At 37.2% G+C, this 24,180-nt stretch overlaps 1 protein-coding gene across 1 annotated transcript in view; it reads left to right on the top strand.

Moving 5' to 3' along the window:
- The first annotated feature begins 4,558 nt into the window (after positions 1-4,558).
- LOC150089791 (uncharacterized) overlaps positions 4,559-24,180 on the top strand; it is a 34,034-nt gene continuing 14,412 nt past the window's right edge. Inside the window, exons 1-2 of the mRNA XM_090368816.1 lie at positions 4,559-4,667; positions 13,055-13,239. Of these exons, the coding sequence (XP_090224942.1) occupies positions 13,149-13,239 (91 nt within the window). The 5' untranslated portion in view covers positions 4,559-4,667; positions 13,055-13,148. The remainder of the gene's footprint in view (positions 4,668-13,054; positions 13,240-24,180) is intronic.

Raw genomic sequence — 24,180 nt, 5'->3', positions numbered from 1 at the left:
CATGGGGTGGCCACGTCTGATGAATTTTGACTAAGAAATGTCATCGTAGTCTGCATTTATTGAGCTTTCAAGTGGCACACAATCAGTGGAAATAAATGTCCTCATAATCGTAGACTACGATGACTTTTTGGTTCACCTTTGATTGTTGCCAGTGGCATTAACATTACCATTTGTTGAGGTATATGATGCAAGAAAGAAAGCTCGTACAGCATCAGCCAAAAAAAAAAAAAAAAAACTTCCCATTTCGCACCTGTGGTCACTCCAAAGATGTGAGCCAGTTTGCCGTTAGCCTGCGGGCAGTTGATTGCTGGAACAGGCTTGACTTAACCCATAAATCCACAAAAGTCTTGCTAGTGTGCCGGTGACCAACTCACAAATTTCAGTCGATATCTGGAGAGTTAAAATCCCACAATACAAGATATTCTGATTTATTGGCCACTCTATTTCTCTGCACAATGTTCGTTGTACTCATCAGATTCATTAGGCATGTATCACATTCCTATCCCCATTTTCCCTTTCCGAGTGTTTTTGTCACACCAAATAGACATCACCCTTTTTATTCGATCGCCGCAAATATACTACTGGGGGGGGGGGGGGAGTGGAACGAATGAATGTTTATTTATATTATTATTCTCTATTCTCTTTCGTTTTTTTATATATATATATTTAATTTTATCTTTCTATCCCTGGCTATTTCTTTTCCCCGTTACCTTGGAACCACAAAGGCTGTTGTTTTTATTTCTTTATTCCTTTAAACAGGGGTCCTCACTTCCCTTCCAAGGCCCACATGCTACCTGCTGCATAATATATTATTTCCATTAATTTTTATCTTGTTTGTTAATCAGAAGATCCAAGTACTGAGGCCTTTTTTATTATTTTTTCTCTTTATACTTGCTTCCTTGCTTCCCTTGTTTAGATAGTTCTTATTACTTACTATAGCTCTGAAGTGTCAGTCTATTAACACGAAACAATGAGAATTAACATAACAAGAATTTATTTACCATTTGTACAACAATTATTTACACATTCTAAATTATTCATGATATCAAAATTTTACAACACAGTAATTATTATTATACATGAAATGATGTCCGCTCTTAATCATTCTTCTTTAGCAATTCATAGACTTCCACTGTTTTCAATACAAAATCTTAAATATTCTATCCTATACAATTTTATATGGTCATATATATATATCCTTTCCAACATATACTGAATAACTCCAATAATTTTTCACTCTCTCTTACATACACTAAGGAGAAAATATCTACTGAATACAATTCACTCTGTTAATAGCAATTAGACAATTCATGATATCAATTCTAGCTTTTACGTTTCTTTAAATTCAATATCAATACCTCTAATAACTGATATATTTATATATATATATATATATATATATATATATATATATATATATATATATATATATATATATATATATATATATATCTATTATATCCTATTCCTATCCTTACAATATAGTAGTCATCACGTTGCAGTACTTTTCAAACTGTCCTGTCCAATTTTCTCCCATGGATTTCTTAATAACACAGTTTTCATTAGTAAAATCCACTAAACTGACTTACTTGGTCTCTTCCCACTCTACCTGGAAGAGTAGTTGATTTCCGATCCTTCACAGGTGCTTCCTCTCCAATTTCTTCTGCTGATCCGCTAGGCTTACGGCTCTTCTCTGCCTCCACGTCGATCTTCCCACATTCAGGACTTTCTTCCAGGGCTACTGTCTCATTTTAGCCTTCCTTTTAAAGCTCGAACTGGCTTTCCTTACGCTGATCAGTCTGCCTTTCGCTATTACCTTTACCCACTAAACTAACATGATCGGACTTTCCGTACGCATTTCCCGCACTCCCAAAATGCCTTTCTGCCACTGTCTCATGCCTGTCCCTGGGACTCTCCTCCGGATCTTTTCCTTTCAGGTTTCAGAACTCTGTTTTCTCAATATCGTCTGCTCCCTGCATCACCTTTTCATTCCTTCTTACTCCCTTATTTTTGTCCAATCATTTGGTAGTCCTCCAGCTCTATCTCCTTTTTCATTCGTTCTCTTTTTATTCCATTGTTTTTAACCAGATTCTGGTAGGTCAAACTCCCTTCTTTGTGATGAGAGCATCCGGGCGCTACATCATCACTTGAATTTTATCTGGGCCTGTCCGCTACTACTTACCCTTCAGTCACGCTTCCTTTCGAGACACCGCCCCTGAAATTGTTCAGAGTGCCTTCCGAGCCGGCCCGTTTATACTTTGTTTATCACTCGAACACGGTGTGCTCTCTGATATCGGGTCTTCCCTTTAGATGGAGTCAGAAACCATTCTAGGGTGTGGGCGTTTTTTGTCCCCTGCTGCCGTCAGTTTGGTACAGCCCTACATTCTGTAAACAAGTACCGCATCAAAACTGGCCTACCCATCATATTACTGTTCGGTCAGCCCCTCCCTCCTGCTGCTACGCTAATACGGTCCTTATTGAAATGTACACAGCACAAGCAATTCTGCTGAGAGCTTGTTTGTTTTAAACATTAGATATTTTTCAAAAAAATGGTAAATTTTAATATATTAATAAGTATGTAAGAATGGTTCTTACACTATAATACATTAGAATTCCCATGGGAAGAAAGTTTCAATTTCCAATCTCACTTTGGCAAGACGAGAAAGAAGATAAACACAGCATTGTGGGCCGTACCACGAGAGTTCGTGGGAGTGCCTAATCGAGCTCTGATTTGCCGGTACATCTGGAGGTGTCTTAGACCTATACCGCTTTACGCTTCTGAAATGTGCTCTTCTGCACCAGCCTCTCACCTGAATAAGTACATCGCATTAGAATATTGGTTATGGGATGAATGAACAGGGTGGTAGGCAACCCTGTTAATATTTCCAATTCTACCTTCAAAGGAAATCTGGACACCACTCCCTGGAAATATCGGATGACTCAAAAATTAGCTTCACTTTACCAGTTATCCTAACGGGGGGGGATATAGATGCTCCAATTGTAACATCTTAATCTCTGGACAAAAGATGGCGAGAAGAGATTATCTTGACTCTTGCTTCCCTCTTTCGCTAACTATTACCAATCTTAATTCTCTGATAGGTATGTTTTGCGCCAATATCCTAGAAATCTTCAACAAATTAAGCATCCATCCGGTTAATTCAGCGAAGATAAGATTTACAGAGAGAAAATCCGTAGAGAACTCTCATCAGTTGATGAATCTGTGAAAGGCGATTTCTCCTGATCATTAAATCAGGTGAAAGCGTCGTTACCACCGAGACTGATGACCCAGTGGTAACGACACTAAACCACCAACCTGATGGACCCCCGTTCAAGTCCCCTTTGGCGAGACGCGGACGCCTCTCCATCACGCTGGGAAACTGGTATAATAATTATAATTATAATAAGAAAAATATAATAATAATAAACACCAAGACATCGTTTCATCGGGCGGGTATCTCAGAGCATTAGAAATGGAGAACGTCAGGTTTTACTGTAGTCAAACTATCCAAGATGACAGCGTGCTGCACGACTGTAATGAGAGAAAAACACAGATAGTTTACGGTGTTATTTGATCTCAAAGAATTTACATGATGCCATTAATACAGCAATGGATCCATTATACAAGAGTTTCCGAAATTGTGATTCGATGGCCACTTATGATTTTGAAAGTAGTCCGCGAGAATCGAAAATGAAACATGATATTTTTGCGGTAGGCAACAGTCTCATTAACAGCGGGGGAGTACAGGTATGGCTATAACAACCTAACGTGTTCAATGTTTACTAAATGTGAGTACATATCATTGTATTTAAAAATCAGTTATTTGTACAATTCCACGTATAGTTTTTAAGATTATTTTTTGGTCTGTTGCCTCTACCTCCAATATGAAAGAGGTGTGTGTGTCTGAAAAAGGTTGAAAAATGTTGCGATACATCATAAGGAGACGAGAGGGCAGTTTAAATAGAAAAGTATTGCACGTACTTCGGATAATTATATAGATTCGGAATAGCGATTAATAACATCACTTTCGATTCAGTTAAAGTATTAAAAGTATAACTATTAAAACCCCACATACAGATTTTGCATTTTAAAATTAATTCTCAAGTTTTCGATTTTCAGATGAACTAAGATATGAATCCTTATAAAATGATTCATGTCTTTTAGATGACCTAATGAATCCTAATAAAAGTGATCGTAGTGGCTGTCGCTTTTGCTAAGTAAAAGCTGCCAATTTAGTTCAAAACTGAAAAGCAGTGAATGTTTATGAAATAAATGCAGTTGTCGTGCAATCAGAAATGGTACAAGTTTTAAAAATATTCGGTTGAAATATGGTATCTGTAAAGAACGAATTATATAATTTTGAAACGTGTATATGTGCATAGAGATGTTTTCGTATTCAGAATGTGTTCTGTTTATTTCACACACCGGAAGGAATATAAATATGAGCAATCTGATCTGATAGGTCTGTTCTGAATATTCAGTATAAATTTCGCAAAAGGCGGTGTTGTTTCGCATTGAAAGATTTACATAAAATGATGCTTTATTTGTGTCATTTCCTGTATGTACATGGAATGAACCGCAGTATACGGAAACAAGTTCTGTAGTTTGTCCATAGCTTATGAGTCTCGATTTTCGGAACGTCTATTAACTTACAGAGAAAGGCTAACACGTAAGTTGCAGTTCTCTTAGTTAAAAAAAAATATATATATATATAGTTTATTCCTTTGCAAATATTTGTGAGTAGCAAATACATTTTTATCCTTACAATTATTATTATGTTTCATAACTAATCTGATGGGCAGGTGCTTTCGCCTATTTGAAAAATTACCGGGTTACTTAATGTAAAATTTTCGCTAAAGATAAGTCGGAATTGAGTTTTTTACTCATTTGTTGAAGTGGTATTGTACTTTACAAATAGACACTACACACTGTTTCACCCTAGGTTGATAAACAAAGAAAAAAAACATTTAAACAGTTTTATATAATAACCTGACGTACAAAAATATAATTTAACTTTAATAGAATTATTAAAAGAATTGACATTAATATAATTATTAAAAGAATTGACATTAATAGAATTATTACGGTATTTGAATTTAACTTTATATAAACGAGTCAGTCTGTTGAATGTATGCAGTTTTATGGAAGAAAGTTTTTCCCTTTTAATTATATTTTATTTTTCCGAGGGTGGTTCTCACACGAGGTTACTCTAGGGACCGATGTCTTTTTCTTTGTGTCGGGAATGCAGTATAATAATTTTTAATATGAACGACAACATGTGAAGTTTTATCGTCAATACTGCGATCTAAAAACTCTCTGCTTCTCAGAAAAAGGAAACTGTTGAAGAGAAGTTTTAGGCAAAATATTAAATACATAAATTTATAAAAGTGAATCAGTTAAAAAGACTGATACATATTTTTTAATTTATATTTTTATCTTATTGTAACAAAACCAGAAGGTTATAGGGCAGATGGAAGTAGGGCGTATTAATACATTATGCCGTTTTTTCGTGAGGAGACTTTGCATCGCATCTTTCTCTTTCAATCAATTTAAGTTGAAACAGAGTATAATACTTCTGTCTGGGACACAAGTCTGTCAGTCACATGAAGAACTGTTCCTTGCCTTATACAGAGGGATGATCACCTCCTTTTCCCTGCTAGCAAAATTCCTATATATCATTGACAAAACCCCATGACCTGCCCTGGCATGTCATGGGGTTTTGCTTTCACTCTAATTTCCATATTATTCTTGTGGTCCGAAACAAGGGAAGTTGCATAAATTGCATCTACCATTAGTTTGAAATAAAAAAAGGTGTGGTATCGAATGATTGGAAATTCTTGGTTGGGTGTCGAATAATTATTTGGAACATCATAGTAACTGCGTCAAAAAGTTTGGAAAGGTCTTGGAAAATGTATTGAAAAAGTACAGTGGTATCACCTTTTGCTTTAATAAAAGCAAAACAGTAATTATACAAAGTTAGGTGGACTATCTTACCTTTCATATATTTTTGAATTAGTAGGCTTTCAACTGCTTAGTTAATTTAATTGTCAGTGGAAAACAAACTTTGTTATCATAATGAGTTACCTGGTGTTGCACCACTTGCAAGCAAATGGCATCGCAATAACCTTTCATTTAATTAAAATATGAGCGTGTCTTCCTCACTCTTTGTTTCACCAGGGAAAAGGTGAAACAAAGTCTCACCTATTAGTCTTATCATTTGTTTAAAAGTAGTATGATACATGGGAAATGCAAAGTTTATTCTGCTGTGAACATTAAGATTTTTTACTATAAACTTAAAAGTTACTGCACAACAAACATATATGAAAGGAAAAGACAGGCCTCTTGACAAGAAAGAAAGACTATCCAGAATATCAAGGGAGCATTCAGAGTCATAAAAACACCAGTTATCTTTGAGATCAGAAAATAATCTTACCCTTTAAGTCACGTCATAATTGTCAATTTTATTAATATCAAAAGATAAAGCAGACTGCTAACTACTGCTGTCCACGGTATAGTTCTGAGTATGGGTGTTGTTCTGAAATACTATCATAGTGTATAAAGGCAAGTAATTTGTGATAAAATGTAGACCAATAGAATAAATAAAGTGAAAACTAAATAAGGTACAGATAAATGGTCCTGCCGACAAACTATCTGTACCTTCTAATGAATATAACTTGGAAACTGTAAATAGGCTTCTGAGATCATCAAATTTTAAATTCAGACTACTAATTGTAAGTTGAAAAACTAGAATGAAGAAACAGAAAATATATTGCTTCAAATTTGAAATTGAAAATATATTGCTTCAAAACAACGTATTACGGAGAATAGAAAACACGTCACCATTATGAACGGATTCCTAAGTGAGCCTATTATCAAAGAAAATTTGTACATGACCTATGAACCTCGGCAATAAAATACCAGTTAACCTGACAAAGAAATTGATAAACCTGACAAACAGACTGATCATATTTGTAACTTGAAAAAAGCTTGAAATATTAGAAGGAACAAACGTACAAGTATGTGTTGTCAAGAACGGGTAAAAGAAATTAAAAATAATATGTGTATGTTTATTGTTCACGTATCACCTGGAATAGATGAGTTACCAGTGGAAGTTACTAGGGCTGGTGGCAGTATTGCACTAAATGAATTTATGATATTATCAGCCTAGTTTCGAAAGAGAAAAGAATGCCAGGTGATTGGACAAGAAGAATCATTTTACCAATTTTTAAGAAAGAGTTCATAATAGAATTCAAACACTACAGGGAATCGCCGTATTATGCTACTGTGCTGAAATCTTTGAGCAAATTCTTGAGACAAGTTTAAGGACTAAAACAGAAGAGAGAACGATAGAAGAAGAGCATAGATTTAGAAGAGAAAGATCAACGATTGAATTGCTAGGGAGTTTGCCGAGAGCTTTTTTTCTGGTATTCTTAGACCTTGAAAAGGCATATGATAGTGTGAAAAGAGAAAAAGTGTGGGCAAGTTTGGAGAAAATGGTAAGATAGGGAGGAGGTAGTGAAGGTTAAAAATATGTATTTAAAGTGTAAAAGTTTTGCGAGGACAAACCTCGGGGATTCAGATTACTTTTCATTGTCCAAGGGTTTTCAAAAGGGTATTTTATTGTCACCAGTACTGTTTATTGCTGTCAGGGACAATATCCTTGCAGGATGGTAAAACATATTATGGAACAGCCGTGTTTCCAGATGATGTTGTCCTTTGAGTAAACTAGGGGAAGAACGTGAAGAGAAACTAACACATTGGGAAAGAGTAGTTGGTGAGAGTGGTCTAAAGATAATAAGTGACAAGAAAAGCAAAGAAATGGTGATGGACAGAGGGGTAGGGTTGATTGTAAAAGGTGTAAAATTGAAGAAAGAAATGTTGGAGATGGTGGATAATTTTAAGAATCCAGGGAGTTTATTAATAAAGGATGGCAGGCTAGATATGGAAATAACTAGAATAGCAGGTAGTCAGAGTTTCTTCTGTAATGTTAATAACTTGTTATGGACTAGATGAGTTCCTATGAAGTGTAAAACGTTGATAAATAGTGCATATTTGTTCTCTATATTGACCTATGCTGCTGAGACGTGGAGACGTGTAAACGTTTATTTTAATATCACAGCGTCTGAAGAAAACAACTGGAATTTGGTAGTTCCGAACATTCAGCTTTTTTTAAAGAAATTGGCAGAGTGCAACTACAATACTTATTCGTTGGAGTTTCAGTAATTTTTTTTTATGTAACCACAAACACGAGAGGGATTAGTACCTGTAGTACTTAGTACCGTGCTTGGGTTGGAGTTGAGAAGACAAAAGAAGATATTTGATGATATTGGACTTGAACTTCTGTAAACTGTAATTTTCAAGAAATACGTATGAAGGAAGGTTGTTCCAGAAAATGGCAGTTGAATGAATAAACGAGGAAGATGAAAAGTTGGTTCTGTGAGTTTGAAGTTGGACAATAAATGGATATTGGCTGGTGGCAGCACGTGTTCGGATTGTTTTGAAAGAGAGAGGGGAATTTTAGAAGCCAATTCAGAAGAACAGTGCCCATGGAAGTATCTGTAGAAGAGGCATGCAACATCTATGAGACAGCCGAGAGGAGAGACTCTGTTAGAGATGAATCATTAATTAACCTAATTGCCCTCTTTTGAATGGAATCAAGAAGCCTGTGAGAGGTTTTAGGGGCACCACACCAGATGTGGGAACAATATTCCATGGCAGGGCGGATTTGCGATTTATACAGAGTGAGCAGCTGTTTGGAAGAAAGGTGACGCCGACAGCGAAAGGGAAAATCAAGTTTTTTAGATACAGAGGAAGCAATATTTTTAATGTGTTTTGCCAAGAGACATTAGAAGTCATGGTAATCCCCAATAGAGATATATCATTTTGCCTAGAAATCAGAGTGTCACTAAAGATAAGCATAGGGGCAGAAGAATCCGTTTTGCGGGATATAAGACAAGACTGAGTTTTAGAAGGGTTGAAATCAACTAAGTTGCCTTTGCCCCACTGGATAATTACCTGAAGATCGACATTTAAGGAATTGGTAACTGATTGAACAGGACAAGGTTTCTCAAAATGGAAAGTGGAAAGCAATGTGCTATTATCGGAAAAACTATGGATAGCATTTCCAGTCAATGGAAGAAGGTCATTAATATATACAAGAGGAAAAGTGTTGGGGAAAGAACTGAACCTTGGATGACACCGGCATTAGTGGAGAAGTTAGAAGACAGAGAGCCATCTACTATCACCATTAGTGAGGGATCAGAGAGAAAACTGGATAACCAATTACTAAAAAGAGTTGGCAAACCATAAGATGGATGCTTGTTTAGAAGACCTTTATGCCAAACACGATCGAAAGCCTTTGAGATGACAAGAGAAACTGCTTGTGTTTCACCGAAATTTTCCATTGAATTTGTAATAAATGAGTAGCATAAGTCAGAATATAACCAGTGGATCGACACTGACGTAATTCATACTGGCAATCGTTGATCAGGCGGAGTGTTTTAGGCAGTTTAAGAGTTGGTGATTAATTTATTTCTCCATTTCTATAGGAAGACTAGAAGTAATTGCAATGGGACAATAATTGGATGGGAGGAATTTGTCACCCTTTTCAGGAACTGGCTGGATATGAGCAAATTTCCAAGCAGAAGAAAAAACACCTTTGGAATAAGAAAGTGAAAAAAGGCGGCAAAGAATAGGAGTAAGTTCAGGAGCACAGGTTTTGAGAACAAGTGGAGAAATACCATCGAGACCCGGAGCTTTTCTGCATCAAGATTCGTCAAAATCCTTCTGACATCCTTTTGACGGACGACCACAGGAGGCATTGAATGGAGCGTGTGGGGAATGGTGGAAGGTGCTTTACCATGATCATTAATATATGAGTTGGAAAAAAATGGGATGCTAGCATGTCAGTTTTAAGCCTGGCTGAAGTGATAACAGAACCATCTGGTTTGGAAGAGGTAGGAGCAGATATGGGGAAAAGTTTCTGCCAATTGCTTTGGCAAGGGACCACAATGGTAGATACCATTAGAGCAAGAAGCAAGTTTTCTACTCTTAGCCTGTTCAAACTCTTGTTTGGACTGATTAATAACTGCTTTACTATTGTTGCGAGCTTTGGTGTAGGCAGAAAATGAAACTGAAGAATTAAAAACAAGCCAATTACGATATGCAACATTCTTCTCTTAACAGCCTTATCACATTTATTGGAAAACCAAGGTTTAGATAAAGGACGAGATTTTAAAGTGGAGTGTGGGATGAAGGATTCCATTCCAGCAAGAATAATTTCACTGACACAATCTGAGCAAACGTTGACATCAGAAGTTTTGAAACAGTAATCCGACCAAGGAAAAGAAGAAAAGAAATCTCGTAGATCATCCCATTTTGCATTCTTGTTATGCAAACAACACGAAGTTGAAAATAGCCATGAGATAAAGGCTCCATTGGAGAAGAGACAATCACCAAGTTGTGACCTGAGGTGTCTAAAGGACATTTCACTTCAAATGTGTACTTAGAATGGTTGTTTGTGAAAAAAAGATCAAGCATATTGGCTGTGTGATTAGGATTGTCCGGTATTCTTGTAGATAAATGAACAATCTGTGAAAGGTTATTAGTAATTGCAGAAGCTTCAGCATCTCGACCTGCTGGGTCGGTGTGACTAGAAAACGGAACCCAGCTGGAGTTGTCAACATTAAAATCACCAAGAAAATTACATCACTGTTAGGAAAGTTGGAGTGGAGAAAGTCGAGTTGCAAAGAGAGGAAGTCAAAGAGCTCCAAGTGATTAGTGTGGTTGAAAGAACGGTAGAGACAGCAGATGAATTTGACACAATGAGGTAGAGAGATTTTAAGCCAGAGAAGATCAAAGAGAGTAGATTCCAAATTGTCAAGTCTCTGACAGTGAATATCAGAACGGACATATGCACAAGTACCACCTTTGAGGAGAAAGGAATCATACAGCGAATAATTTGGGCATCTGAGATGAGCAGTAGTTGAATCAACCGATAACTGAGATTCTGTCAGAAAACGTACATGGGGTTTGGCAGACTGCAAATGGAAATGGACATCGTTGAGATTAGAATTGAGACCACGTATATTTGTGAAATGAATTAGGAAGTGCTTGGGAAGTTTAGATCTTTTCGCATATAAGCTTGCTCTATTAGTTTGACAATTCATGGCGTATTCAATAGTAAGAAAAAGTGTGTAGGACATGCTGTATGATGTAATTTAATTTTTGGATATGGCGTGCACATGGTAAGAATATACTCAGATCGTTGACATAACGTGGCCTCTACAATACTCCCCGCATACACGCTTCTCGGACTCCCTCCAGTCACTATTTGACAGAGTAGAGGTAGCAAGATTATACACTAGTTGATCCGTACGCCTCCTAGAGGGTTTCCAATAGGTTCGTTCCGGTGTTCTAACTAGCGGCCGGCCTGCGAACACCGTTTTAGAGTTGTATCCTCGAAATGTAAAGAATATTGGATCTCGCCATGATGTTCATCATAACCTCAAAAGTCATCAATCATACTGCATGATGGAAGAGATAGGGAAGGGTTGACCGGAACTTAGCTCTAGAGACTAAACATGGGTTCCACCAATAAGAAAAGTGGTGGTATTGCACCGGTTGATGAGAGCCATCTAAAATCTAGGGTCATCTACCACCATTTTCAATATAAGTGTCTTTAAAAGGGATTTAAAAGTGTAATATATTTATGTATAATATCTTTATTGCGATCAGAGAAAATCAGTGAAAATTTTACATGCATACCTGATGCAATGCCCATAACAGCAAAAATGCTAAATGCAATGATTTATGCATGCTTGATGCAATGCCCATAACAGCAAAAAATGAATGATAAAACCAGTTTTGCAACCAGGCACAGAACCAAGGCAGCAAATTATCATATCTTAGAAATGTGATAATTTGCTGCCTTGTTGCAAAATCCCTCTCAAGTGGCCTCAATCAGGGTACTTGCGAGGTGATCGATCTGATTGAAGTGTATAAGAGAAAGATTGATGTGTTCTAGAGAAGTTTCAATGGAATGTAAAATGCTTTGAATGGATTGAGCAAGCTCAATGCTCATCGCATTCTTTCTCTTGCTGAGATTTCACACGTGAGGGGAGAGCATAAATTTGAATTGAGGAAGGATGGTTGTAGGAAAGATGTGCAGGGGTTTGCCTTCAGCTAGCGAGTGGCTGATTGCTGAAACAAACTTCCATCTGTTGTGGAAGAGGGTAGTTTGAATAAATTCAAGGCAGAACTAGAAAAATTATTTGAGAGAATAACTGGTGATGTGGGAAGTTTTTTTTTTTGTTTTTTTTTTTGCTGATGCTTTTTAAGTTTGATTTTTTGCACCATATGCTACTAAAACAAACTTCCTGTGTATACTGCGGCACGACAACCAAGTTAGTAGAATTCACAATAAATCGTCAATACGGTGTATGTATCGCATTTAGTAGTCACAGATTTGAACCCCGGGTCCACCCACGAAACGCGTGCTAAGTACTCTCGATCCTAGCCACTCGGCTACCTCAGACGTACTGCTATTAATAATAATATTAGACCCATATCTGATAGGACTAAGCTCATATGATAAGGGGAGCACTTACATGATTAATCAACATTAATTATTGTTTATTACATTTACTAGGGTATTGATGCGAGCGGATTCCTGAGAACCAGAGGGTCTCAAGAATATTCCCCGAAAGATTATTCTCGGATTATTCATCATTAAGCTCAACTAGCCATTTTACTATTAGCGCCATCGCAGGCTGGAGTATTGAGAACACGTGCTACCAGGACAACTAAAGCCACGAAGTACTTTACCCTTAGTGACCCAGCACAAAATAAAAACCGAATTTTCACATAAAATCCATACAGCTACCGTCGGGAGAGATCGACAAATTATGGAACCCACGGGTAATCTGGAAACAGGATATATTAAAACTTTGTGCTTAAGCTACTGTGCTTATTCTAAAGAATAGTTTTTGCTATGTATGACCTAGTTTTTAAAAATTATTGAATCTTAAGTTACGTAATTTCCATTTTTTTTTCCAGATTTAAAGCAGGCTGTTTATTAGTCCAGAAATCCTTCATTTCTCTAAAAAAGTAACCCATATAGAGAGAAAGATTCCTGACATCTTAAGCGAAGATGTTGAAGTTACTTTCATTTTCAGTCCTCTTCAGTTTGGCACTTTGTGATGTCTACGAGTTTGATATATTGGTGCAGTGCGCTAGATGTTGTAAGTAATATATAAAATTACGTAAATATAAATAACATTTTCACTTTCAAAAACCTTTTTGGAGTAATCTTAATATAAATAATGGAAATATTTTATATATATATATATATATATATATCCTACAGAAATCATAAGTCAAAGTAAAATGAGATTACCGTAAAATCCAAGAATCCAGATGTAAGAAATGTCACCAAGTTTTTAGTAGTACAGTAAGTCCTCGTTGTTCGTTATCCAATTATTCTTCCTTTCATTAATTTTTCGGCATTTATCATAGCACGTACACATCGCGGTCTCTGATAGCTCACATTTGGCCACATTACTTTTAAATCATTCGAGTTTTGAGCATTTATTGAGAATTTCTCAAAATTTCTTATAAATTTCTTTGGAACCTTAATGTTACTTTCAATTATTTAAATTTTTTTAAGAATAATTTAAAAATCCTGCAATATATTCAGAGATTTTAATACCCTTCTTTCTATTATTAACCTTTCGGGTCACGATAAAAATTTCTACAAAGATTCCTGCTTCATGCAAATGAAAAAGGAGTCGTTTGGAAGCGTGTGCCTTCTTGTAGATTTATCGAAGATGTAATTCCTGTTACAAGAACTTGACAAAGAGAAAGAAAAGCAAATTAAACAACTGAAAATCAGTTATTTCGGAAAAAATTGAATCCGCAATATCTGAGTCTCTACATAAATAACTGGTTACTTTTTTGTTAAATTATAGCTTAGGTTACATGAAGTTTATACAGAGAAGAAAACAGTTGCGACTCGAGATAACAAATTACGTGGGAGAGAGTGTAAGGCATGCATAGAGTCTGGAGAGGATTGGATCGACAAGCCATATTATTTTTCATTTCCTTCACTGTTCTCGGAACGCAACCACAAAGAAAAGCGAGAATTTTCTGTGTAACTTTCCGTCATTTCAGCAGAGCAGTATATTGGGAAAACCCATTAAAGTGGTCGGGGACTGCCTCCCTTCAAAATCCATAAAGCCATTACAAAAAATTAGTCGATAAATTGGACTAATAAAGTTGGCCGACAGTGAACAAATAAAAATAATCAAATAAATAAATAAAATTATTTATTTATTTGATGTGACTAATTTGACCGCTGGCTATATAGCTATATTGGCTATACTTAGAAAACCGGCATATTTCCTCAATAAAAATTGGGCTGCTTGAGGATTTGTGAAAAAATCTATGTTGGATATATTCAACTCTTAAGAGCCTGTTATCTGCTGCACTATCCAAAAAAATAAACAAAAAGTAAACAATAAAAGAGAAAATAAATTTTATGTGTTTCCCTGTTGTAGGACACCTTTGAATTTCCCTAAGCTCTCAACTCAACTACTCGTGGAGGCAAATTATTCCAGCAATTAACAATTCTTTGGCTAAAAGAAAACGTACCAGAAGCCATTCAAAAAAATCTCTCCCCCTCCTATTTGAATTTATGGCCTAAAACCCGAATTGAAGCGTATCTCTGTTGTTAAGTGAATATGCTTCATGTTATCAGTTTACATAATGTTAAGCCACAGGGACATCAATATTTTTGAAAATACTTACGGCAAAAGTTTGATGTCAGATGTTTATTTTAATACAAGAAGGAGGTTGTCGAATGATGGGTAGTAAATCGTGTGGTAGAAAAGAGGTCCCTGAAAGTGTTATATAGAACCAAATTCTTTTGTACTGCTTCGATTTTGTCACATTGGGTTTCCGGACAGAGGTTCCAGACAGGAGGATTTGAAGTACCGTTGTTTTGTAGAGTAGGGTTGCATATCTGTACTCTTTAAACTTGAATGTGTTTATCTTAGCTTTAGCATTAGTAGAGGCATATGATGAAACAAAGCAAGCTAATGCAGCATCAGCCAAAAGAAAAAAAAAAAAACTTCCACTTCACCCCTCCGTTCGTTCGAAATACCTGTCCAGCTCAGCCTTAAATTTATTTAAGCTATCAACTTCCACAACAAGGGATGGAAGTCTATTCCACCAACGAACTACCCGCTGGCTAAAGGCAAATTTCCGCACATCTATCCTACATCTGTCTTTCTTCAATTTGAATTTACGCCCCCTCAGGTGATTATTCTGAACAAGTGGAAGAATCCCATCAGCATTGATCATGCGCAAACCATTCAAGGCTTTATACACCTCCATCAGATCACCTCGCCGGTGCCTAGTCACCAGATTATCAGCAGATTATCTAGCTTTCTGCCAGAGTTGAATACACCTCTGGCCTTCCCCTCGCTGAATAACTCATCATGAGTGAATGTCGATGCAAAATTATTCATTCAGTTTGTTAGCTACCTGAGCAGGATCATCAACAGTTGAACCATCGATATCAAATGGGCCAATCTGATTCATCCTCTTCCTTCTAGATTTTGCATAACTAAAGAACTCTTTGCTGTTTTTCTTTGCACCCCAAAGACTTCTCGTAATAGGCTTTCGCCTGCCTAGCCTCCTTTGTGACTTGGTTACAGATCAACTTGTATCTATCATAGGCTTCTCTGTCACGTGTTAATTTATACGTATCCCATGCATTTTTCTTCTAAGCCATATGTCTCATTAGTTCATCTGACATCCATTTAGGCCTAAACCTTGAACAATATTTCTTAGTTGGTGTGTAAAGCGTAGTAGCTTCCAAGTAAAGTTCTTGGAATGCTTCCTATTTTGAATTTGGTGTTGGTAACATCATCAGTTGGTCCCACTGTATACAATTTAAATACTGTCTCAGACCATCGTAGTCGCCTTTACGGAAGCAAAAACCCTTCCCTTTACCCCTGATGAGAGTTACCTCTTTGAGTAAATCCCATTTCAGCACACTGTGATCACTGCCACCTAGTGGTTCCTTTATCTGCAGATTCTTAATGAATGAAGAATCACTATTGATAATCCCATCAAGAGTATTACTCCCTCTGGTTGCCTCCCGAACATGCTGATGTAGAAAACAATCATCCAATAAATCCCCAAATGCCTTGCTAGTGTGCGTGACCATCCCACAAATTCCAGTCAATATCTGAGAAATTAAAATCCCCCATTATAAGACTCTCTGATTTACTGGCCCACTCTATTTCCTTGTAAAGTTTCTTGTTATACTCATCAGAGTCATTAGGCCTATAGCACACTCCTACTCTCAATTTTGATCTCCTAATGCTTATGTCACACCAAACTGACTCGACATTGCACTGTCCAGCGATGTCCACTGGGTTCACTTCCTTGGATTTTATGTGTTTCTTAACTAATAGCATAACTCCTCCTCCCGTCCTATCCTGTCTATCCTTTCGGTGGACGTTGTACTCACCAAATTGCAGTTCTGCATTCCTTATATTTATGTGACACCACGTCTCTGATATCCCAACATATCCGCTTTTGCTGCTTTGAGAAATACCTCAAATTCATCAGATTTATTTACCAAACTCCTAGCACTGGTGTACACGCAAGTATACATGCACCTGTTCCTATTCTTAGCTACCCTAACACAACGCATGTGTTTACTTGTACTGCAATGACTCCCAGCAGTGCAATAGAAGCAGTGCAAGAATCACTTTCACCTCTGCCAGTGGCTACTGTTAATCTATTAGTCCTTGTATCCCCCCCAAGCTAGCAGTTTTCCGACCCACCTAACACTGCCTCGATAGCTTCACCAAATATTCTTGCACCCTTTTTATTTAAGTGTATCCCATCCCTGTAGAAGCAGTCTCTCCTGTCAAAAAGCACAGACCAGGCTGAAAAAAATTCTACCCGTTGAGCTTTGCACAATCTCTCCAGGGCCAAATTGATGGACAAGGCTCTCATCATATACTCCCTCCTATCGTGTCTGGGCAAAATTGCAGACACTTTCAACCCTAATTCAAGGTTATTTTTCACCAGTGACCTGTACTTCTTAAGTAATTCCGCCGGTCTCCTACTCTTAATATCATTAGTGCCAACGTGCACAACTATATCATCGATCAAGTGAACTCAGACTGTTTTATACCACTAAGCGGAGTACCACAAGGCTCTCCCTTAGGTCCTCTTCGAAAGGTGTGACGAAGTTAACGACTTGGGGATTCTCTTCTCCAGCAGTGCTAAATTCGATGCCCATGTCCTTAAAATCACCAGCAAAGCATTCAAAACACTGGGATTCATCAAACGGAACACATACAAGTTCAAAAAAATACAGATATGCGGTTATCCTTTATAAAACTATTGTTCTGCCAATCCTTGAATTCAGTTCACCCATCTGGAATCCTCACACAAAGATTTTAACTAACAAAATTGAAGCAGTCCAAAAAACTTTTGTCCATTACCTTACGTACCGCAATCCTCTATTCTATCACTCAGTGTATTATGAATCGCTGTGTGATTACTTTCATCTGAGGCCTCTGTGCACTAGAAGAGTTACTGCTGACATCGCCCTTCTAGCCAAAGTAATCACTGGAATTTATGAAGCATCTGATATCCTGAGTAAAATAAACTTCAATGCTCCCTGTAGACAAGTCAGGAACCTTACACCGTTTCGCCTTGACTCTGCCAACACGGACTTTATGAAGTTCAGTCCACTGAACAGAATCAGCAAATCAGCACATGACTCTCTCATTGACTTCTTTGACAACTCCCAATCACTGATGAACTCCATCAGTGATTGGGAGTTGTCAACCACTGATGAACTCCATCCACAAGTTTGCCTCTTCACTTAAACTGCAAAGTGACTAGCTCACATCTAATTATTGTAGCTTTTTATTTGTTATATTATTTTTCTATTCTCTAACGGATTAATTATTACTTGTTTTACCGGTAACTTAATACAATCCTCTTTTGTACATATGCTTTTATTGTTTGAATCTATATCAATGTTTATCGTCCTGTTGGATTTCATATTATTGTTATTATGTTTATTGATCTGATCTCAGATACACTGTTAATGGTTACCTGTTGTGTATCTTGCTATTAATAAAATAAAAATAAAAATAAATAAAAATATCACCTTTTGTGCCCTTAAAAGACGATATCCGCTCTACAACATCATCAACCTTTGCCCCTGGCAGACATTCCCTGGTCCTGTTCCAACTATCCTTTTTACAAAGCATGTTTCCCGTTTCCCTGACAATAGAGTCACCAACAACTACTAGTTCCTATGGGACCAGAGCATTCTGCCTTGGGGCTTGCCACTGTGTTGCGTGATGACCAGTGCAAGTGCATTGTTGTGGGCAGCTGAGAATTAAGGGGACCTCAATCTAGATCCTTCGAGGGCATCTACCTTGTCCTTCAAGCTCTCATATAGGCCCATAACAACGCTGAGTTGTCGCCTGATTTCGTTACATTCCTTGCATCGCTCACACCCAAAGAGATCCCCCATGGCAATATAATGTCCCCTACCCGATTGCTCCCCAAACATCATGCAAGCACAGCATTTTAAAAGGCTGTGATTCAGAGGGCAACTGCCCCCCTCAGTTCTCCCGGGAGCCACAGCACTCCCATTAGCTTGAGCCTTTTGCTTTGCTGCTCTGGTCTGAGTCATGATTTCGATTTAATTTCAATAAAATTTCAATTTCAGTACAAAATTATAACCCTAAACTGGTATCCCAACACAGTTGTAACGCTACATATATTTTTCAGTATCGAGTATTATCTACGAGTTCCGTTTATATAACTTCCGTATCAAGTTATGTATTAATTATTTATGTTACGTTTGTAATATAAGTCTTTATATGTATTTAGTTAAAAGTTCAGTTTAATTCACAACGAAGTTTAACAAAATTAATAGATTTTACTAATTAATTGACAATATTACATCATATACTCTACTATACTAAAGCTATCTAGTTCGGTATATAACGTTGTATCATACAACAATGGCGGCACGTTACGAACGGTAAATCTAGGGACACTTTTATATATTAATTAACTTCCAAATCTTGCTGTCTCAATTCAGAATAAACTAACGATTCTGACTATGCCTATAAGATACTTATAGAAAATAATTCGATGTAACAATTGATCAATAAAGCGGCTAAATATGGCTAAAAACGTCTACAAGGCCGAGTAAAGAATAAATACACCAGATTAATCAGAAAAACACAAAATAATGTCGATAAATAAGAAAATCCACTTAGCAGCTTTGAACACATCTGGCTCCAACTAGCCTCGTCAGCAGATGCTGAATGATCTCGATAAGTGTAAGGGTGTATTTGCTAATAACGTGTTACGCAATATTGATTGCACCAAGAATACGGAGTTCAGTTATGGAAATCATCACTGGAAAACATTGTGCGGGGAATTTTTGTTTCTTTTTTTTATCCTTTTATTATTATCTTTCTTTGTCTTATTATACATTTAACTCAGGTTTTCTTAGGTGCCCTCACACCTACAAGACCCCACTCTTTGCCACCTGATTCTTATGATCTGCAAATATCGCAGAAGATCCTCAAACTCTTGAGTTTAATTTCCATTGATTCCCCTTAATCAGAGACGAGGACTCTCTCGCCTAATTGCGGGAGAGCAAGTTCTTAACACCTGATTCATTCTTCTTGCTCTAATTAACTCCTAACACTTATACATTCACTACATTCATTTCATTACTCCTGGATACAATCCCTTTCTTATATTAACAATCAAATATACCACTTTCATCATTATGCTCTCTGGTCTCACCACTGTTACAATATACTTGTAGACCAGTCTTGTCACTAGTCATTCAGATAAACCAACCATCTTCATCAATAAAACATTACATTCAGAGTTTCACATACGACTTACTTGTCTATAACTTTAAAACATATTCACAATCTTTCTTTGTAAGTTTCTACCCTTCCTAACACATTATATCTATTATATCAATCTCATATACTATTCATTCCTTAGTTTCCTTTCCATTATACACTAACCCCTTTTAACATAATAAACTCTGTTAGTATTTCTACTTCAGAGATAAATTTTCTTTCTCTTTACTTTCTAGTACTACCCCCTTTTCATTAATTATTATACTATTTCACTAACAGTCCTTCTTGCTAACTTAGTGTACTTAATATATTGCTCACCAACTTCTATCTTTTCTTTCCTTTGAAGGGAGGTTTCAGGCTTCCATCTTAGGCTATCTTCTATGGCTCTCCTTCATCTGCTTACTCCTGAATCTGCTTCAGATAAATTTCCGGAATTCTAGGCTGCATGGGTCTGGTGTCCTTTCTCCTGTTTGAATGCGCAACTCCCCCTTTAATAAATATCATTCTGATGCATCTTGCTCCAAGAGATCGTTACCTTTCCTGGCACATTTAAATGTCTTTCATAATCCCGTTTTCGTATCATCCTTGGCCTTCCAGTTACTTCTACTCTTAACTATTTTCCCTATTCTTTCTAAAGTCCTTTTTGCACTCCCTACATTTCGGCACTGCCCGACTTACTCTTTTCACTCTGCATCTCCACGACCACCCATAGGCCCTCATACTCTTTCCACTTCATTCCGGTTTTTTCGCGAGAGGACCCCCTTTTTTACTGCGTTCTCTCTCTTTTTGTTCCCCTGAACTCCATACCACCCTGTTTACTGGCCCGCCTCCGTTCAGGACTTCAACCAATCTTCCCCTTTCTATTTAAATTTACGTTCCCTTTCATTCACTAATATAATTTTCCCATACTGTCCCTTTAGCGCGCGATCGAACCTCCTTTTTGAATATCATTACTTTCTTCCCAGGCCGTATTCTCCGTTGATGTCGAACGGCCACCTCCATAAACACTCAATTTCTATCTCACACCTTGCCTTCTAAAGAAAACGAAACTTTTCATCACAGACAGCCAGACGCCAGTCTTAATTTGAAACCGAACATTTGACATCCACCTACTTCCTGTTTAGTCTGACGGTGTCACCGATCATAGGAACCGCCACAACTAACCCTGTCTCCTGTCCTATTGTTTGCTCCCGAGCAACCCTTTTCACGCCTATTCACAAATGACCCCCGCTACCTATTCCCGCTGCCCCTGTTTGTTTTCGTGTATATGGGGAGCTGAAAGGTTATCCGTCTGCTACTAGTTATTCTCACGCTTACTCCATCCCTTCATTAAATTTTCTCCTGATTTAATCTCCCTTGCGAAAATCAATCTTTATTTTATTAAATTTGTAACATTTTTTCATCTTTCAATATCACTATATCTAACGTTTTTTTTTTCTAATTAATCTCTTAGTTTTGCGAAAGACAACCCAGCTTTCGTCATTTAAATTCACTTGTAAGGTCTTATATCTTACAATTTCACGCATCTTAAAAAGGATCAGAGAGGTCACTGTGCATGGAAAAGGGCACCCTTACGAGGAGACATTTTAAATATGTAGATAAAAGTGCTTAGCAACTAAGTACCTTAGAAGGGATCAAATTGAATCGTATTAGGCTGTGTGATGGTAAAATGAAAGAAGATGAAATTTTCGCATTATCAATTGATAAATGAAAATTTAGTCGGAAGGATCATAGATTAGATGGTAGGAAGCGATACTTTTTCAGCCAGCCAATTTTTAATCCTTGGAATAAGTTTGATCTCGTTCTCTTTTTATTTAGTCAATCTTATTTGCGAAAAACACATTTTCAATTACATATATTGTATACTCTATATGTTATCATTTTTTCTCTTTAGCAAATGTATTTAATTCTAACTTAGCCAGTACTGCTCCTTTGTGCAAGTAACTCCACCTTCTTTCACTCAATGCTGCCAATAAACTCATTGTATTATAGATTGGGCGCTATGATAAATATGGCATTCTCAGTTTATTAAATTATTCCAGTTCTCCTCAATAAGCTAAAAACCAGTGCTTGCATTCCTATAAAAAGCATACAATCTTTAAAATGTTTAATATATATATAAACTGTTCATCTAGTTCCATTCCTTAGTTAGTCTACCACAAAATATTGGTCCCAGATGCTTTCTGAAAGGGGAATGGTGTCTTTTTTTGGTTAAAAAAATGGAATAAATTTACTTTTTCCTTGCTTGAAGATCTCCTTTAAATATCTTGTTTATTCCTCTTGGCTGAAAGTTTCCCTACTCTTGGCATCTTTTATTACAAAGACAACTGACTGTGAGCACTAAGACAGTGAACATCGAAGAGATACCACGGTCAACAACGGGTGATGGACTGCTTCAATCGTTTATATTTTTGTACAGATTTCCCATGTTTTTGTAATTTACAGCTCTTTTAATAAATTAATATCCTTTAATTTGGGACACTTCGGTATTCCACAACTTTATATGCAAAATAATAAACACTGTAAACCCTGTACCATTTCAGGTTAAGCATACATGTGGTCCATGTAATCGCCGGACACATGTCCTTGCCTTAACCTCTGAATGTATATATCACCCCCTAGCTTACAGCTGTCGAGGAGATTGCTCTTGAGCAGAGCAACAAACAGATTTAAAAGATGAAAAAAAAATAAATAGATCTGTGACTGCTCCTTTATGAATTTTTTCAGGATCAAGACTTCCGGTGTTAGTCAGGCCTTCCGTTATTCTGTGGAGAGCTATTTTTCTTTACTTTTTTTATTTTCCCTCTTCAGTTCTGATTTAATTTCACTCTCAGGATGTGGGGCACTCAGATTTCGTGACTACGAGATTGGATCAGCTCTTAGACCACCTGTGTAGCCCCCCCCCATTTAACCTTGACAAATGCAAAGTACTGCATATGGGTAGAAGTAATCCCAGAGAAACGTACCAACTGTGTGGTACTACACTTAAGGTGGTAGAAAATGAAAAAGACCTGGGAGTAATTCTGCAGTCAGATATGAAGTTTTCTGAGCAATGCAGACAGGCTGCCAGGGCAGGTCATGGGGTTTTGTCAATGATATATAGGAATTTTGCTAGCAGGGAAAAGGAGGTGATTGTCCCTCTGTATAAGGCCAGGCCACGCCTTGAGTACTGCGTACAGGTCTGGAGGCCTCATTTTAGGAAGGATGTAGATTTATTTGAGCGTGTACAGAGAAGGGCAACAAGATTGGTGAGGGGAATGAAGGGATCCTCTTATCAAGAGAGGCTTAAGTTCTGCAAATGGCAGTGGCTGGAGACTAGGCACCTGCGCGGTGATCTGATTGAGGTGTATAAAGCCTTGAATGGGTTGAGCACGCTGAATTCTGATGGGATCCTTCCACTTGTTCAGATTACGAACCTAAGGGGGCATAAATTCAAATTAAGAAAGGACAGATGTAGAATAGATGTGCGGAAATTTGCCTTTAGCCAGCGGGTGGTTAATTGCTGGAACAAACTTCCATCTGTCGTTGTGGAAGTTGATAGGTTGAATAAATTTAAGGAGAAACTGGACAGGCATTTGCAGGGAATGGTGTGATTTTTTTTTTTTTTTTTTTTTTTGGCTGATGCGGCGTAAGCTCATACACTTGCTTTCTTGCATCGCATGCCACTGCTACTACTACGACTACTATTATTACTATTTTTGGAATTGTAGCAGATAAATCTGTATAATTTACAGATTGCTTGTATAATTTACTCGACTACTTGTTTCAAGGTGTTCTCCTGAAATGTTTGGAAGGTAAGTTGGTCTAGGTCAGTGTTTCAAGCTTCTCACATCAGGGAGGGGGGGGTTCTCAAGATCACTCATAAGCATCGTAATAACCTCTCCCTACTTATTAATTCTATAATACTCAAATTTCAATTTATATTGTTTATCTAATTGGTCATTATAAAGGTTTATTTATTATATATTATTATAAGGTTTTGTCATTCCAGTGCCTCCATATATATTGAAATTGAGAGCTCAGAGAATAGGAGACACGCAAGCGGTATTTTTGCTGGTGCAGAAAAATTTGGCTTCCTAGCACCGTACGGTCAATACTTTATTGATATTATTATTATCGAACTTGTAAACAGCATTAGAGCTCTTTGTCAAAGTTCCTACTCTGTCATGAGTAATAATATTTTCTCATCAGTGCCCGAATTTTGAAGGAGTGAACAGCAATTTTGAACAGTAAAGATCTCACGAC

This window comes from Mastigoproctus giganteus, chromosome 2 (genome assembly GCF_048544385.1).
Source record: "Mastigoproctus giganteus isolate SK-2022 chromosome 2, ASM4854438v1, whole genome shotgun sequence".
Classification (NCBI taxonomy): domain Eukaryota; kingdom Metazoa; phylum Arthropoda; class Arachnida; order Uropygi; family Thelyphonidae; genus Mastigoproctus; species Mastigoproctus giganteus.
Note: the sequence above shows the minus strand (reverse complement) of the source record. Positions and strands in the feature narration are given on the sequence as shown.